Source organism: Salvelinus namaycush, chromosome 22 (genome assembly GCF_016432855.1).
Source record: "Salvelinus namaycush isolate Seneca chromosome 22, SaNama_1.0, whole genome shotgun sequence".
NCBI lineage: Eukaryota > Metazoa > Chordata > Actinopteri > Salmoniformes > Salmonidae > Salvelinus > Salvelinus namaycush.
The window spans coordinates 26,658,982-26,678,946 of NC_052328.1; the positions used below are offsets into that span (position 1 = coordinate 26,658,982).

The 19,965-nt window shown below is 40.5% G+C and overlaps 1 protein-coding gene across 2 annotated transcripts in view; it reads right to left on the reverse strand.

Annotated features, from left to right (window-relative positions):
* LOC120017702 (attractin-like protein 1) overlaps positions 1-11,573 on the reverse strand; it is a 314,009-nt gene extending 302,436 nt beyond the window's left edge. The window contains exon 1 of one of the 2 annotated variants that reach the window (XM_038960633.1): positions 10,442-11,573. In XM_038960633.1, the coding sequence (XP_038816561.1) occupies positions 10,442-10,683 (242 nt within the window). In that variant the 5' untranslated portion in view covers positions 10,684-11,573. The remainder of the gene's footprint in view (positions 1-10,441) is intronic. The other variant, XM_038960634.1, reaches the window with a different exon arrangement.
* Positions 11,574-19,965: the final 8,392 nt, after the last annotated feature.

Consider the following 19,965-nt stretch of genomic DNA (forward strand, 5'->3'; position numbering starts at 1 on the left):
CGAGACGGTGCAGGGATACAGATTGCAGATTCAAGAAAAAACTAGAGTCATCAGCATACATTGACACTTTTGTTTTTATCCCCTGGATTTCTAACCCTTTTATGTTCTTGTTGGATCTCATTTTAATAGCTAGCATTTCAATGGCCATAATAAATAGATATGGAGACAATGGACAGCCTTGTTTAACTCCTCTTAAAAGCTCAATAGTTTCTGAGAAGTAACCATTATTTACATCTGGGGTTGCTGTACATAACTTTAACCCATTGCATAAGAGATTCACCAAAATGTTCACAACATTGAAGTGTTAAAGGCCTCCAGTCTTTTTAAATGGACTGGATCTTTATATTTACCACCTGGGTCATGTTGTAGTAGTAATGAAATCAAACCTTCTTGTTGAGTACCTAAAAGTCTACCATTTGTATAAGAGTAATTAAAACATGCTAATAATGGATCTTTCAGTACATCAAAAAAGGTCTGATATACCTCTACTGGTATACCGTCAAGCCCTGGTGTTTTTCCAGACTGAAAAGATTTTATTGCCTCAAAAAGTTCCTCTTCTGTAAGTTGGCCTTCACACAGGTCCTTCTGTAAATTTGTTAATTTTTCATTATTATTATTATGATGATGAAAGAAATTCTAGTTAACATAATTCAGTGGAAATGGAGGAGACCGAAAAGAAAACATATGCTTAAAATATTTAGCTTCCTCTTTCAAAATATAATTTGGTGAATCATGGATAACTCCATCATTTGTAACGAGTTTCTGTAAATTATTTTTGGTAGAATTTCTATGTTGAAGATTCAAGAAAAATGTTGTGCATTTTTCACCATTTTCCATCCAATTTGCTTTATTTTTGATAGATTACACTTCATTGTTCTTGAATAAGTATCTCCATTTATTTTTGTTTTTCCTCTAACCTATTTTGTGCCTCTATAGTACAGTTTCCATTACCATCTACTTGCTCTGCTACTTCCTCTATTTCCTTTATTAGTCTAATCTCTTTTGACCTAAACTGCTTTTGTTTTAATGATGAGTATTGTATTGAATGGCCTCTAAAAGTACATTTGAAAGTGTCCCATACAATAAGAGGATCTGCTATACCCATGGTGTACAAAAAAAAGTAAATTATTAAATATTTTGTCTTAGTTAAGAACAAATTGTCATCCAATAGGCTTTGAAACATAAACATACATTTTGATTTGTTTAACACTTTTTTGGTTACTACATGATTCCATATGTGTTATTTCATTGTTTTGATGTCTTCACTATTATTCTACAATGTAGAAAATAGTAAAAACAAAGAAAACCCCTGGAATGAGTAGGTGTGTCCAAGCTTTTGACTGGTACTGTACAAAAATGAGATATATCTGCATTTATGTGCACAAAATGTGCTTAAATTTCAAAAAACATGTTCACTTTGTCATTATTGAGCATTGTGTGTAGATGGGTGAGAGAATAAAAATCTATTTAATCCACTTTGAATTCAGGTCGTAACACAACTAAATGTCAAGGGGTATGAAAACTTCCTGAAGACATTGTATATACGTGTTGCAATTGTATTTCTATATCTACATTTGTAGAATGACAACCACCAAAAGGCAGTGGGTATACTCAACAGAGATGGAAACAAGCAATGATTAAAACAACTTAGAAAGAAAGCAGACCACATTGTTCCACTTTCCAAATCACAACAAGCATTCTCTCATTCTCCATGACAATCCCATGGTGATGGTTATAGAAAAGAGAGTGACATTGTTGGTACCTCAAGGCTTTCTAGTCTCTGGGAAAACAGGGAGGGCATGAGTCATGTGTTACACACATGCATTTGGAACTCTGTGTGTGTGTGTGTGTGTGTGTGTGTGTGTGTGTTCTTACATGAGACAAGGCCCTCGCTCTCATCATAGCAGGATTAACGCGCTCTCTGGACAGATGGCCATCCAGCCCTCCCCCACCCTACCCTTTAAACACACAGCTCAGCTCCACACGTAGGCTATTTCAGTTCACTGTGCACAAAAACATAGCAGCCGTCAGCTGTACCCCGCCTGAGGCTTAAACATGCATAAATTACCACACACACACACACAGTGCTGTATGACAAACACATGTTTGGTGATGTAAGAGGTCACTCCCGTGTTCTCAGACAAACAAAATATGTAGGCTACGCCTGTGAGAACTAGACTCCTACCACTTCCTTCCCTCCCTCAATCATTCCCTCCCTCCACACATGAACACTGGAACAGACACCACCCATCAACCTGGGACAGGCAAGCCATTTCTACAGTACAAACTGGTCAGACATCAAGGTTTGTTTCAACTTAAATGTAACCTGGGTCTATTTGAATTTTCTTCATTGTTGATGATGCTGGGAGAGCAGAGTATCTTGATCCATCGGGATGACAAACCAACATGGCTATATTTATATCGGACATGCTCTTTAATATCATGTTGTTTTACAGTTAATCCTATTGGAGGACCGAATATTTAGATGATGACTGGGATACGGGAGACTGAACAAGTGGTTCAGTCCACCACATCATAGCCGTCTCTTACTGACCACAAATGAACGCTGTCATGAGTTTTTTTTTTTTATAATATCAGTACATCACAGTATGTATAGTATTAAAAGACACACAGCAACCCAATACAATATAGTGCATTTATATAATGTGTTCTAGTGGGAGGAGCTCTGGGGGATTTGTGAGGAGACCATTCTCATTTAAAAGGTCTCATATGTCTGTATAAATCTAGAGGCCCTAATTGTGTCCATATTCAGAGATCCCATCCTGATAACAAAGAGTATTGACCAATATAAGGTGAGCAGGGTCCAGTACAATGTTACTGTACTTTTTGCATGCACACATGTACAGTAGTTCTCTTTCAGTCTGCTCTGTGCAGTGCTGTTTCCCACCACCTAGTCTCTATATGTGACACCATTTTCAGGACACCCCCAGAGGGTTTGGATGCAGAGGAAACTAAGTGAGGCCGTGTAAAAAGAAGTACTTGATGTTCTCTGCTCTATAAATACAGTGTCATGGTCTCAAAGCAACTGTACAATCACTTCGTTCTCAAAGCCTTCACCCATTTACCCCTCTCAGAGCTGTTCAGTCTGTCCGTGCAGGAAAGAAGGCCTTCATGTTTAGGACACTTCATTCCCCTTCTTGTCTACATATGGATGAGCTCACTAGATTCAGTTTGCACGCTCTGATCCATTTCCAAATTCCACACCCCAAGTGAAGTTATAGACAAGCACATCAGGACTTGACGGACTGAGGAGCAACAAATGAAAATAGACTAGATGGGGGAAATGCAGCAAAGAATACAGATTGTAATACGTGTTAATTTTGTCTCTACATCGCAATGTCCATGGTGCTCCTCAGAGCTCAGTCAGCTTACAACAACTTCAAGAAATACAGATAAGAAATGGAGAGAGATGGATGAGGCGATGGAGAGAGGGGGATGAGGGGATGGAGCGAGAGAGGGAGATGAAGGGATGGAGAGGGAGATGCGGGGATGGAGAGGGAGATGAGGGGATGGAGAGAGGGAGATGAGGGGAAGTAGAAATATCTAAGCTCCTTAATTAGATACTGTATGTTCTTCCTTCCCAGGATGCTCTGATTGACATTGTGTCCATAACTTTGTGATTCTCATATTTTTGTCTAACTGGGATTTTATTCCTAGTGGGAATGACCTTATCTGTAGGTAAGTACAGCTTCTATAGAGATTTACAAATACTTGAATCTTCTCTTCAGAGTTCAATGACTTGTACAATGTTTGATTAATTCAGTGCACATGACACCAGCAAGTGCTGCTTGGGAAATAAATGAACTAAATGAATGCACTCAGCATGTTTGTAATGGGATGAGAGTCCGGAAAATTCCAATTAGGAAAGTCTTAAAAAGGCAAGTTTAAAAGAAGAGGCCTTGAATCCTCCATATCACAAGTTTCCTTTGAAAGAGAAGCACATTATTATCCCTCGCTAAGTGCACAATATACCAGTGCTGTATTCACCCCCATCAACCACTTTAAAAACAGGAGAAATAGGTTGTTGGTGCAACTAGCTCTAGCTTGATTAAAGAAAGAAAGAAATTGAGAAAGAGATAAAGGGAGAGGAAAGTAAAGTGTGGGAGTATACAGTGCATTCAGAAAGTATTCAGACCCCTTGACTTTTTCCACATTTTGTTAAATTATAGACTTATTCAAACATTAATTAAATGTTTTTCTCCTTCATCAAGCTACACACAATACCCCATAATGACTAAACCAGTCTTTTTCAAATAAATTCTTTCACATTTGTTAATTTCTTTTTTACGGAAATATCACATTTACATAAGTATTCAGACCCTTTACTCAGTACTTTCTTGATGCACCTTTGGCAGCGATTACAGCCCCGAGTCTTCTTGGGTATGACGCTACAAGCTCGGTACACCTGTATTTGTGGAGTTTCTCCTATTCTTCTCTGCAGATCATCTCAAGCTCTGTCAGGTTGGATGGGGAGTGTTGCTGCACAGCTATTTTCAGGTTTCTCCAGAGATGTTCAATCGGGTTCAAGTCCGGGCTCTGGCTGGGCCTCTGAAGGACATTCAGAGACTTGCCTGGAAGACATTCCTGAGCTGTCTTGGCTGTGTGCTTAGGGTTGTTGTCCTGTTGGAAGGTGAACCTTCGCCCCAGTCTGAGGTCCTGAGCACTCTGGAGCAGGTTGTCATAAAGGATCTCGTTGTACCAAGCTCCCTACATCTTTCCCTTGATCCTGACTGCCACCACCATGCTTCACCGTAGGGATGATGCCAGGTTTCCTCCAGACGTGATGCTTGGCATTTAGGCCAAAGAGTTCAATCTTGGTTTCATCAGACCAGAGAATCTTCTTTCTGGTCAGAGTCCTTTAGGTGCTTTTTGGCAAACTCCAAGCGGGCTGTCATGTGCCTTTTATTGAAGAGTGGCTTCCGTCTGGCCACTCTACCATAAAGGCCTGATTGGTAGAGTGCTGCAGAGATGGTTGTCATTCTGGAAGGTCTTCCCATGGCCACAGAGGAACTCTGGAGTTCTGTCAGAGTGAGCATTGGGTTATTGGTCACTTCCCTGACCAAGGCCCTTCTCCCCAAATTGCTCAGTTTGTCCATTTTTTGAATGATGAGGCCCCTGTTCTTGGGACCTTCAATGCTGCAGAAATGTTTTGGTACCCTTCCCCAGATCTGTGCCTCAACACAACCCTGTCTCGGAGCTCTACGGACAATTCCGTGGACCTCATGGCTTGGTTTTTGCTCTTATATGAACTGTCAACTGTGGCACCTAATATAGACAAGTGTGTGCCTTTCCAAATCATTAATTTACCACAAGTGGACTCCAATCAAGTTGTAGAAACATCTAAAGGATGATCAATGGAAACAAGATGCACCCGAGCTCAATTTCGATACTCATAGCAAAGGGTGTGAATACTTATGTAAATAAGGTATTTCTGTTTTTTATTTTGAATAGATTAGCAAAAATGTCAACAAAAAAAATGTTGCTTTGTCATTATGGGGTATTGTGTGTAGATTGATAAGGGGGCAATTGTTTCATCCATTGTAGAATAAGTCTGTAACGTAACAAAATGTGGAAAAAGTCAAGGGGTCTGAATACAATCTCCTCAACTTTATGTCCACTCGTAACCCTCACTGTTTCATATAACGAGACTGAGAATAAAATAACAAAAGTCCTTCATTGACAGTAAAACTGTCAGAGAGAAAGACATTTTTTCAGTTCTGCATTCAAAACAACAAACTTAAATTTGACCTCTACCACGCTGTAAGATTATGAGCAAGCATCTTTTTTATTTAGGATGCCTACAAGTGCTCATAGTCTGCATTTTGGTTTTGGCAGCATCTGGGTTGTAACTGTTTGTTTGTGTGAATAATTAATGTATGGGTGGAACTGCAAGATGTAATCTGCCTGTCTGAATCCATTTGCAGCAACCAGCCTGTGGGAGTCAGACAGTCACACTCAGGGAAACAGACTAGAGGGGCCACAGTACCATAAAAAAATCACAGATAACTAACTCAATAGACCAACACAGCAAGCTGTTTCCACTCTGCTAAACTCCGATTTCCCCCTGACATTGTGTATGCCATCCACAGGTGAGATGATTCGCTGAAAACAATCGAACCGCTGATGTGATGCACAACAATTTCTTTTTAATGTATCTTTCGTTCTCTCTTTGATTGGCACTTACAACCTCCCACAGCATCTGTGCACTTTTTATTTATTTCACCTTTATTTATCTAGGCAAGTCAGTTAAGAACAAATTCTTATTTACAATGACGGCCTAACCCTAACCCAGACAACGCTGGGCCAATTGTGCTCCAATTCGCGGCCGGTTGTGATACAGCCTGGAATTTAACCAGGGTCTGTAGTGACGCCTCTAGCACTGAAATGCAGTGCCTTAGACCGCTGCGCCACTCGGGAGCCCTTCCAACTTCACTATTTGACACTGATAATGAACCCGTTATTGTCCAATTAATTATACTGGATTCCAGACAGGTACACTTGCCATTTATGGCATTCAAATCTGGTCCATTTTAGAACATAATACAGACAGCATGGACATTAAAGGGCCAATCCGAAGTTGAAACAATAACAAAGCGGTCACCGCTGAGTGATGGGTCTGGAGAAATTAAACAACTCAAATTCACAGAGCTATGGATGCAAGATCTGACCATGCATGATATCCAAATTATAGTTGTAACCATGTTGAAGCTAAAGTGTATTTTTTTTTTTTTACATTTACAACGTTTACAAACATAGAAGTAAAACACGCTTATATATTTTTGGTACTGGTGGGGTGTGACAGTTGAACAAAGTTAATAAGGCATTGATAAGTTATATTCTTTAAGAATCAATGGGTATATAATTAATTTATAAAAACCAAAAATGGATGTAGCAAGTGCAGATTGTCCCTTTAAAAATCAGCCAAGGTAAGAACAAAACACTTGTGGTTGATAAGATGAACAAACTGAAGGGTTTGAGTGGGATGAAATGACCAGCTTTAATTTAATCACAGGTGGTGGCACTTCATTAAAAGGCGACTGAACTTCCTGATTTGGCCTCGTTTTGAAGATTGCTCATTAAGAAATGCTAAACAAGAGTTGTCTTGGGGGTGTGGTTTGATGTGAGTGTGTTATGTTTGCATATCGTACCCGGGCAATTACTGTTGTTTGTCCCTCCTAAGTCACCGTAGCAACAGCATAGCCAACAAAGGTGTATGGTGTATTTCTCAAGTTTTAAAAAAAATGTGCATGAAAAACGAATCAGTGCACTTCAGACAGTCTATCGAGTCGGGAAAGTCTGGCTGCGCGCTCAGGACTGATTTTTGAGAACAACATCACATCTACAACCTCATCTGCAAGCTGTCAAACTTTTGTAAATAAATCACAAGTTACACACTGTTTATCAGTGCCCAAAACCACTAGTAGCTAGCAGGCACATTGAGCATCCAGGCCACAATCAGCTTATCAAGTCACTGGCGAGTGGCAATGTGTGCCGTTTTGTTTCTTACAACTTTCACACTATCTATTACTAGTGTGTGCACGTTTGTCTGGTAGTGTTTCATAGGGAATCATGTTACAAAACAGGTTGCGGGGGACATGAGATGTTCCCGAATGCAGTTGCAGTTTGGATACAAGCGCGCTCTGATTGTCTCAATTCAAATTTTGCCCCAAAAAGTGGCAAACTTAAGTGGTTTACACTATCAAAACACATCAATCAGCATGTGGCCACTTCATAAAGGGCCTAGGAACAAGAGTTCAACATAACATGGGCGACATGAGGCGCCGCGTAATGGGCAGGTCTGTCTCACTATCTGGAGTTTCTGGCTGCTATGACTGGATATAGTGTGCGCAGCTGATAGAGCGCAATCAGCACAGCTGCTTCTCTCGTGTTAGTCGGCACTGGGTAATCCATACTCAAACTTCCAGTAAATTGTGACATACTCACAAAACTCAGTTTTAGATGAGACTGACTTTATCACCAACATTTTCCTATTTACACTTTGTAGTACATTTTGACACTAGAATGAATGTTTCTGACTCATATCAATGCCACATAGGCTGTTTAAAACCAGAGAAGTTGTTTCTAAATTGCTGCCTAAAATCCCTCTTCAGTGCCCCACACTCAGGTTAGATCTAGTTCCCATTCTCACATGACCTGGCAATACACTATTTTTAACCATCCTACCTGCACATCCCCATTTACCCTCCAAAAAACATTACTAGTCCCACATAAAACTGGATCCATGACCCTTAAAATCCCAAAAGATTGAGGTAAAGAATATCCTCTGCTGAACATGGATAAAATTTATATTAGACTTGATTAGTAGATTAAGTTGTCTTTAGTTCATATATATATATATATATATGATTGGTATTTTAGAAATATGACAGTAATTAGTTATTTACCAGTAGTTACAAAGTAATGCAGATAGGCCTAAGTAATATTGCAGCACTGAAATAGTTCCACAACTTTGTATGAAAGGACTTCACCTGTTGCTAATTTAGTGCATCAAATAAAAATAAATTCCATGTAACCACATCTGCCTGGGAAATTTAAGGTTAAGTGTGACCAATTTCCTGAATAGATTTAATCTAAGGGATTAAAATGTGCTGTTATTTGCATCCCGATGGACATGCAGGTTTTAACCCAATTCAACCCAGATTTGACAAGTGTGACCCAGTAGTGTCTACCTTTTCTTTTTAATTGCGAGTCCAGAGGATGTTGACAGATGGTCAAGGTGTGAAAGTAGCTGCATGATGGCATTAAGGTGCTGATTCCTTTCTGACAAGAGGGGAGGTGACCTCAGCTCCTCACATTAGGCCAATACAGGCCATCAATCAAGGCCTGTACTAAAGGGGGGGGGGAAATCAGTAGACCCTCCCCTAAAGCAACTCTGACTCAGGGATGGTTGATCATAATCAAATATGCCTACATATTCACTATTTCCAATCATGTGGACCAGTTATAATATAGTTTACACAATCAAACTGCCAGCAATAAGTAATGTGTTCATTATCAAATCACCAGTGTTTGGAAGTAGTGAACTACATTTTGCAGTAGCTTGGTGGTTGTTGAACTAAATTCAAATCTTGGTTGTGTTTTCAGTAGTTCATAACGTTTTTTTACCATATAGCGGTGTAGCTAACTACTTGAACTACACACTACATTTTATGCCAGAAAATGTCCTTTCTTTTTCGGCATTAGACCTACCAATCTCACTTGAAACATAGTGTAATTTAGCCGACTAAACACAAAAACTAACAGATTGATTGCAATTTGTAGTCTATGAAATTTCAGATTTAGAAATGATATTTCATCATTAAGTAGTTTGGATGTAGTGAACAATTTTTTCAAAGTAACTTTAGTTAAGTAAACTAATATTTTTTAAAGGGTAGCTTAACTTCTTCCAATGTGAAGTAATTGGTAGCTTGGTAAACTATACGTTCAGAGTAACTTCCCTAACACTGGCAATCACAACACTTAACATTGAGTAGGAATTCACTATTTTCCACTCGATCTATACAGGTAGTCAGCCATGAATTGCCAGCAATAGCAAGCCCCAACGACAAGGACCACAAAAAAAACATGGCTTAGTCTACTGTCCATTACATACTGTATATTTGTCTGTTGAGTCTAAGGTGACTGTTGCCAGGGATATTTGATTGGGAAATCGATATGAATCCACAAAGATAATCATTTGTACAATTACCACCCTTGAATGAAATGTAAAGGCTTTATATTGTAGCGTGGCAGAGAGCAATAACAAAGGAATGCGCCGGGGTTAAGGTGTCACGAATCTTGATATTGTTTTGGTGATTCATAAGCATCCGCGCATAGTTTCTAAACCCAGAGGAGCAACATCGCGAGACTTCCGGGAACGCTTGTGAAATAAACCAGGCCAGGGTTTGAAAAGTCAATGAGAAAGGTGAAAAATTCTTCCTTTAGTTGTTAATTTTCTCGAAATCTAAAAGGCACAACCTAGATTCGAGGCAATGTCTTAAGTACTTGAACATGTTATTACTCCACCCTTGTGAAAGTGACAAACGGACACGTTTTAATTTTCGTCCAAAACAACTTTATATCGAAGGAGTGCCTGTGATTTGATGGCCTACACATGCGCAATTGGGCGCGAGACGACCTTTATAGACACGATGACGTATTTCTACGCATCAGCTTAGCTTGCCAACGTCGCCATGACATGTATTGGAGAAGCAGCTTTAGCCTATCTTCATACCGTACGGTCTGTCTTTGATTAGCTGCAAGTCAATAATAGGCTACTTCCGACCGAGCGAGGTTGTAATAATGTCTAGTGGACTTTAACTTAACGTAGCAGGCGTAAGAGAAAGTAGACTTTGTCTTTGAACACTGGTTAGAAAGTATTAGAATGTTACTTTGAAACAGTATATTTGCGGATACTTACTTGAATCTTCCCTGACAGTGTTGACACTGGGCTCCAACCCATCCTTGGTCACAGACGCAAGTTCCATTGATGCATTTCCCAGAAAAGCAATTTTTATCACAGGACTTGGAGACTGTGGCTTCGGTGTAAAACACCAAGTACAGCATAAGGAATGCCCCCAAATATATTTTGATGTCCTGGGGTCGCATATTTGGATATCTAGTCCATGTGCATAGATGCATTCCTCGGCAGTCCCCTCCCATTTTACTTTAGAAACAGGTAAAGGTCTCCTTTTCTGGTTAAGACTCCCTTATTCACAGATTGAGTGACTCAATTAAAATGTCACTTATCGGTAATGAATACTTTGTGAGCAAAGGTTTGGTGTAGGCGTGGGATAGCCTAGCCATGAAGCTAAATACACTCAAACATTCAAATTGGCTTATTTATTGGCTATAGAAACATAGTTGAGTCTGAGCATATTGCTGGAGTTCCGCAACTAAAGCATCTCTCCTCAGACAACAAAGCCTGCAAATGTGTACTGACTTTATACACTCCTATTAAACTTTCTTGAACTAACGTTAATGAATGCTCACAGCGTTATTCCCAGAGGCTAAGAAGCCATTTTAAAAACCAAAGAAAATCGGCGTGTTTTCTAAGTTGTATTCTAAATTAAGTATTTTCCAAGCAATTTTCAAGTTCACCATCCTAATGCTTCCCGAAAAACTGGAAGAAAATAAAAGGTCACAGGATTGATCCTGGGATGTTAGTTCTGGATCCCAGTTTCCATTGCAAGAGTCGGTTGTGGATGTTGTTCGCTGCGGTGGAGAATGCAGCAACCCGGACAAATAGATCAAGTTGACCGTTCTCCGTTCCGCTTTTTCCCACTTTCAGTTTAGACCCCTTCACTGAAGATAAGGACGCTTATTTGCATAAAAAAAATGTTAATCCTTGTCAGAGAAAGCGATATTCACCGATGAATAACACGACTCCCCTCCTTACGTGATGATACTCGCACAGCTGGTTTTCGACAGGGAAACTCCTGGACAAAGCTCCGAGCATGAGCAGAGCAAAATTACGCATTTAAAGAGACAGTACACGAATGCGCGCTGTTGTCCCTGTACTGGTTAGCCCTATCCGAGATCTTTGGGACGTCTGTGCCCTAAACTCTAACCTTAACCCCTACCCTAACCATACCCTAACCTTAACTCTTACCATTTTGAACAAGAACCCACTGTACTTCTCAGAACCTTGTTTTCCTTCTTCTCTGGTATAACAGCGTTCGCAACAATTTGATGTGCATGCCGCCACCTACTGTACGGGTGGATAATAAGGATCCACAAAAAGGAAAAAATGTGTGTGAAAAATATTCATATAAAACGATAAAGAAAATGTAACTAATCAAAATCAACCTGCTTTTCTGTAAAAAAAAATAACAACATTTCATCAGGTTCCTACACAGGCTCACAAGGAGAATTGTGCCATCTTCCAGAGACAGTAGTCCTTGCAGTGCTTCTGCTGTGAACTCTTGAAACCCCAAATACTTTTTTGGCCGCAGACACAATGATGTCAAGCTTGTTGGACTTCTTGGACACTTGAAGAATAGAATTTATAACAGTGCCAATAAACGCTACAAAATACGCCTTCACAATGAGTGTATCCAGGTCTATTGACTGACAAGGAACATTTATAATGGGCTGTGGAGCATCACCACCATCTCTTCAGCGCTGTCGCCACTTTCCCCATCGAGTCTCTTTACCACCTCCACATAGGAGATCAGCTGGACAGCCCTGATCCTTGACACCTCGACCTCTTGACTTTCATGTTAACAGGGCACTCAGGGAAAATGATCACCACCACAGTTGCAACATTTTACATTCACAGACAGTTCAATAACATATTCCTCCCATCTGCAAACACTTGACACATGGCCAAACTTTTTACACGTCTTGCATTTCAGCAGGTTTTGCAGAAAAACTCACGGCGTACCTTATATATCCCAACTTTACATGGGTTGGGAGATACTCTTCATCAAACATCAGTAATACAGATGTACTTTTCTAATTTTTCCCCCATCCACCATACGGGTCATACATACATTAACTACTACTTACAGGCTGAGATATTGATTATCAATGTCCAACGGGATGCCAGAGATAACACCTTTTACCAGTGCCCTGTTACGAAAATCAAAGCTGTCCACGTAACGCATCGATAATTTCGCGAGCCACAATGCACATTCCTTTTGCTCTTCAAAATCTAATTTTATTGGTCACATACACGTGTTCAGCAGATGTTTTTGCAGGAGTAGCGAAATGCTTGTGTTTCTAGCTCCAACAGTGCAGTAATATCTAACAATTCACAACAATACACACAAATCCAAAATAAAGGAATGGAATTAAGAATATATAAATATTTGGACGAGCAATGTCGGAGCGGCATAGACTAAAATACAGTACAATAGAATACAGTATATACACGAAATGAGTAATGAAAAATAATTCAACATTATTAAAGTGACCAGTGTTCCCTTATTAAAGTGGACAGTGATTTCAAGTCTATGTATATAGGGCAGCAGCCTCTAAGGTGCTAGTGATGGCTATTTAACAGTCTGATGACCTTGATATAAGCTGTTTTTCAGTCTCTTTGATGCACCTGTACTAACCTCGCCTTCTGGATGATAGGGGGGTGAACAGCTTGGTTGCTGTCCTTGATGATCTTTTTGGCCTTCCTGTGACATCAGGTGCTGTAGGTGTCCTGGATGGCAGGTAGTTTGCCTCCGGTGATGTGTTGGGCAGACCGCACCACCCTATGGAGAGCCCTGCGGTTGCGGGCGGTGCAGTTGCCGTACCAGGCGGTGATACAGCCCGACAGGATGTTCTCAATTGTGCATCTATAAAAGTTGGTGATAGTTTTAGGTGTCAAGCCAAATTTCTTCAGCCTCCTGAGGTTGAAGAGGCGCTGTTGCGCCTTCTTCACTCCACTGCCTGTGTGGGTGGACCATTTCAGTTTGTCCGTGATGTGTACGCCAAGGAACTTGAAGCTTTCCACGTTCTCCATTGCGGTGCCGTCGATATGAATAGGGGGGTGCTCCCTCTGCTGTTTCCTGAAGTCCACGATCAGCTCCTTTGTTTTGTTAACGTTGAGTGAGAGGTTGTTTACCTGACACCACACTCCCAGGGCCCTCACCTCCTCCCTGTAGGCTGTCTCGTCATTGTTGGTAATCAGGCCTACTACTGTTGTGTCGTCTGCAAACTTGATGATTGAGTTGGAGGTGTGCGTGGCCATGGGTGAACAGGGAGTATAGGAGGGGGCTGAGCACACACCCTTGTGGGGCCCCTGTGTTGAGGATCAGTGAAGTGGTGTTGGTTCCTACCTTCACCACCTGGGGGTGGTCCATCAGGAAGTCCAGGACCCAGTTGCACAGGGCATGGTTCAGACCCAGGGACCCGAGCTTAATGATAATGTTGAATGCTGAGCTATAGTCAATGAACAACATTCTTACAGATACAGATACACAACACCATACCACTCCTGAGTCATGGTTACTTTAAATGCATCCACTATTCACAGCACCTTCTTCACCATCCTCATGACTTCAAAAAGGTTCCCCTTTTCCCAAGGACCCAAGGACTCCTTTTCAACAACAATTCTAGCCCTTTTCGTTCCATTCTTGGACTTCACTGTTGTCCACTCATCCTTTTAACTAACTGTACTCCATGCACTTTCAGCTTCAAACAGCACTTCCGCTTCCGCCTTCTCGCTTGGCTTCTTCTTCCTGGGTGGGGTTTTTCAGTGGTTGGAATCCAACGGTAATGGCACATTACTGCCACCTACTGTGCTGCTGTCCCTGTACTTCTCAGAACCTTATCACAATCACATCACACAATATCCCCATGGGCAATTTCAAACCATTGTTGCAGAAATGCTTTCCTGTCTTGGTTACTGACCTCAAGTGCCCTTGTCTCTGCTAATGTATTTAATCTCAATTTGTTTCAAATGGCACACACTTGAGGCCAGGAAGATGATTGATTATGGATGCTGTTGAACAGAAACAATAGCCTACCATGGATTCAGCCTCTTTTAATCAACCAAGAAAATAAGCTATAATTATAACAATGTAAATGGTGTGCCATAGAATAACCTAGGCCTAGATGTGTTGAGTGAGTTTTATCATTTTCTATGCAATTTGTTGCTTTGGTTTTAATCGAATTGTCAAGAATCAATATACATTTTTCTTTTTAATTTCCCCCCGATGGGACTATGTGACCCAATCAATATTTCTGCATTGACTCCAGGGTGAGCAAAAATCCTAGCTGCATAATGGAATTTACCCAAGCAACCAGAATACAAAGCCAGCTTAAATGGTTCACTGTGGAATACTTTTTCTACCCAGGTACTCGTTTTAAAGACTCTTTTCAGAGTTGAAATGAATTCAGGTCTGACCTTGTTCAGCATCACCTTCAGTAGGATTACCAGTTATAATGGTCATCATCATTAGACCCTATCATCCATTTACTATTCTGGGTAATAGAATCAAGTCACTCACACAATCATGCCAATGATATTAAGTCCCTTATTGCTTTAGTTAAAAAGATTCTGCTTCTCTTGGAAAAAAGTTAGAAGAGGTCATGTTTTATCAATTAAACTGCATGGACTTTTTTAAACTTACACTAAGTAACACTTAAACTTACACTCTCTGTTGCTAGAAACCAAGATAAACACACATAATGCTGCATGTTTACTGGAGGCCCAGAGAAACATTAGAGAAATCTTTGAACCAAATTAATTTTCCTCTTTGTCCAACAACAATGAAGTAGAATCGGGGAAAAGAGCCATCCTAGCTGGAAAGACCTCACTCTCTCACACACACACACACACACACACACACACACACACACACACACACACACACACACACACACACACACACACACACACACACACACACACACACACACACACACACACCAACTAACAGGAAATGTTCTTTAATGCCTCATCATGACATGCTGTTTATGTTCCCAAAGTGGGTATCCCCGGGGTCCCTGGGTAAGCCATGAGCCAGATGTTTCCTGGTGGACTGTGTATAGTTGATAGCTACCTGGCTGTGCCCTCTGGCTGTGCCCTCTTTACTGCATGCACCAAAAATAGGTTGAGCCCATTGTTCCATGACTTCCCTGAAATAGCTAATAAAATAAATTGCTGATCAGGGATTTTCTTTACCGAATGGTAAGAACAAGAAAATGGTTTTGTATCAGAATACACTGTGGCCACTGATCCTTTCTTTAGACGTTGGGCCTAGACAGTGGCGACCCGTTTTTTGTTGTTGTAGGATGTTGTGCATGTTATTTTGACCTTAATACGTGTCACATATCAGTTTGCAAACAATGTAAAAAAAATAAAAATGTATTGAGTTAATAACGCTGCATACAAACATGGTCTCTTTTTGGCTTTCTTGAGTAAGGCAGCTCCAAAATGCAGGCGTTTCCGCCTAGCCCAGTGCTTTCTTTGGTGGAGTGGCAGCCAGCGTAAAATACAGAGCGTAGGGGTTCGCAATCTTCTCTAGTTGCGCCGTGGTTGGCTCAGTGTTCTTTCACTCATGGGGACACTACATTACTGCAAAATCTACAGGGAGAGCTAGAAAGTTCAAGCCCCCTTGGGTGCTGCCATAGATTTACATTAGAATTGCCCATCCAAGAAGCCTCAAGGTCATTGGCTACGGATAAAATGGTGTCAAATCACGTTATATCTACCGTAGCTTTGATTGGACGGATCATGTCAACATCATACTTTCAAAATCTTAGTTAGCAAGCTAGACACGCAGTTATCATCATGAATCATGTCGACAATCTACCGGCAAATCCTTTTCAATCCTTGTCATATAAAGATAAATTATAGATGAAACGTATTCGTGCTCATCGGCCATTAGACATAAACATTACACAACAAGTTGGAAATCGAAAATTCAACAATGAGTGGTTTGGAAGGAATCAGTGGCTAACTGCAAAGCAATCACTATTTTGCTTCCCCTGCTATTTGGTGGAGAGGGTGTGTGGTCCAAGTCTGAGTTTAAGGTACTCTTTTCCAATCTTAAAAGGAGAAACATTCACACGCAATGTCATGGGCCAGAAAAGGTTGAATACATTGACCATACTGTCAATCCAGTATGACTGCCACGTTCAAAACAACTGGAAACTCAGACTTCAGTGAGTTCAAGACAACTGGGAACTCTGAAAAAAACTAGCTGTGACTGGGAAAATACGTTTTGAACGGTCATCCAACTCGGAATTCCAAGTTGGGAACACGGGCCTCTTTCTAGAGCTCCAACCTGAAGATCACTGACGTCATGATTCAACCTTGTTTTTTTCCCCCAGAGTTCCCAGTTGTCTTGAAAGCACCATAAATTCAGATAATGCCAGACTTTGATGACAAAGTTTAATGGCAAAATTTGCCCACAAGAAGGACCGACGCGCCACCTTCCTGTTCAAGTGAGCACAGCACAACGGTGAGTCCAAAAATGACTTGTATGCTGCTGCATAAATTATGTAATATGCCAGGGAGATATGTATACTGTAGCTAAGAAAGTAATACTAAGTGTATGTTGTGTAGTAATACTGCTGTTAGTAGCCCATGTGCCTCACCCTAATAATTTGGTCCCTTTCCCCCTCATAACTTAATATACTGTTCTGACTTGTAAGATATTTCATTGTCTGCTTATATGCTCCCTTTATTTATCCTAGGGTTCTGACTTGGGGAGAATACTGTAAGAACGGCCCATGTTCTGAATACTGCCGCTGTACATTTCAAAAGTGCTGAACAAATAGCTATATTGACTACATCCATCTTAGCTCGCTCTTTAATGTCTTAATCGAAATTACGGACTGCCTCTTATCCGCTCATCATTTCCTTATGCCATAGTTTGTACATCTCAATTGTCCGTAGAAACCACATTTGTTGAAGCAAGTCAGCCATATCAGCTATGTTTTTTATTAAAGGCAGTAAATGAGGCTGAATTAACTGTTTCGCTGCCAGACAAGGATTCACTCCATGGTGCTGAAAAGAAAGCTCTGCTGTTGGGACAGCTTTATGTAGGCCCTAACAGTTTGTGGACACCGTTTGTCACAGTTATAGTGCAATTCATGTATTGTTTAGTGTTGTGGAGTGGCTTTGCTGGCATGCATCTAAAAATGTTTTGGGGAGTTTGCCCCACCAAGATTTACATGCTAAAAATTGCCAGTGGGCCTAGATAAGATCATCATATGAACAGAACAACTCTAGTAAGATCATCAGCTCTGCTATCTGACCATACCATAGCCAGATCAGCAGTGTAATGACAGTCTGTTTGCATGCTCATTGGCTCCCTCATGCATCCACAAACTGTCACTGCAAGTCATCCATCCTACCAATCACGTTGTACTGTCAATCCAAAAGAGAATGATTCAGCCCTAGTGATTGAGGGCAGAGGGCAAAACCAAATCTATAGGTCACACTCTGACAAGATACTACACGTTGCCAAGCCCATTTCAGACAAATCCTGTTATACAGTATCAGTGAGCCAGCCATGAGGATCATCGGTGAGGATGAAAATGTGATTTCATATCCTCTGAGCGGCACGTGCCAGACAGGGTTTATGAAACGCTGCCATCTGTCCTGCCTTCAATTTGCAGTGCGTCTAAACAGGGAGGTCTGAGGCTGGGCTGGGCTAAAGCACTGACAGTATTATCCATCTTGTTACGTCAGAATGAGAACTCACGCAGATGACCCCCTCTTCAATCACGTACTCTATGACCACCAGGATCAGACACTTTCCCTGCAGTCTGGGTTTAAAATCAGGTCTCTCTCTCGCTCTGTTTCTTTCTCCCCCAATGGGCTTTATTAGCATGGGAAACATATGTTTACATTGCCAAACCAAGTAAACTAGATAACTCAAGTGAAATAAAAAATTAACAACAAACATTATACTCACAAACATTCCAAAGGAATAGAGACATTTCAAATGTCATATTATGTATATATATACAGTGTTGTATTGATGTGCAAATAGTTAAAGTCCAAAAGGGAAAATAAATAAACATGGGTTGTATTTACAATGGTGTTTGTTTTTCACTGGTTGCCCTTTTCTTGTGGCAACAGGTCACAAATCTTGCTGCTGTGATGGCACACTGTGGTATTTCACCCAATAGAGTTGATCAAAATTGGATTTATGGGTCTGTGTAATCTGAGGGAAATATGTGTCTCTAATATGGTCATACATTTGTCTCTCTCTCTCCCCCACTCTCTCAGCCTCTTTCTGTGATTGTTGTGTTAGGTCTGTATCAGTGGAGGCTGTCCTCCCCTCTGCAGCTTCCACTGGTCTGTACAGCCCAAACATCATATTGTTTTCGTGTCAGGTTAATGCTTTTACAATATGTCCATATTCCATTTTTCATTATAAGGGGTTGATTTCTATGTGATTGTTGTTTTAGGTCAGTACAGATTAGGGTATAGAAAAATGTGCACATAGTTTATTTGTTAGGACCTTTGTTGAAAGCCCTGTCTTTGGATACGGTTCTTATGGTAGAATAACTATACAAAGCTGAAATTTACAAATGTTCATGTATTATATCTACCAGTACTATTGTGCATTAAATATTATCACACACCCTATGAAATATATGATACATTATAAAAAACAATGCTACATATACCCGTTAGGACTTAGACCTATTGTACCCTTCTGCAGTCACGAGTGACTCAAATTCCTGCAGTCCCTCTACAGATAATATTGTCTCTATAATGTTGTCAAGATATGAATGACCATTCCAGTATGACCTTGGTTATGGTTGCAATAACACAAAAGACTGCAATCGCCAACCAGATGATCATTTGATTAAATAGAACTGGAGCTCAGAGGGCAGGACTTGTCCGTATGAGTAATAAGACGGTCGGCTTCAGGGCCAGTTGTTTTTTGCTTCAGTGTTTGCCTGTTTGAGAGACAGTGTAATAAGGACATAACTTAGTCTTGTAGATAGGAGCCTCGGCACTGATTGGAGCCTAATGTTCCTTGACAAAGCCCACATCCAATTTTCTCACACCAAAGACATGGCACGCTTTAATAATATCTAGGTTATTTTTTTTATAGTTTTTTTTCTTTTGGGTGAGTCAAATTATGATGGAATGGGTGGAATGGATATTCTTTCCAATAGCATATTATTTTTCTTGTGACAGCACAATTTAATATTTAGTTGTTGCGTCAGAATCAATCAATAGAGACACGATATGGAAAAGTTTGAAATTCTTGGATGAAGATGTCTACCATACTGTACTATCAAACATTTCATTCTATGAAATTGAGTGTGGTTAGCGTACTCTATACAACAGATAAATAATAACCATTAAGTGCTGGTTCTACACACATTCTCTGCACCTCCCCACAAAGTCTCTATGGATAAAAGCATCTGCTAAATGGCATAGAATATTTATATTAGAGAAGCCCTTGAGATTAACCTAGTGTAGCCCAGTGTATAATCTTCTCATTGTAGGGGATCCTGATTCTGTGAATTTGT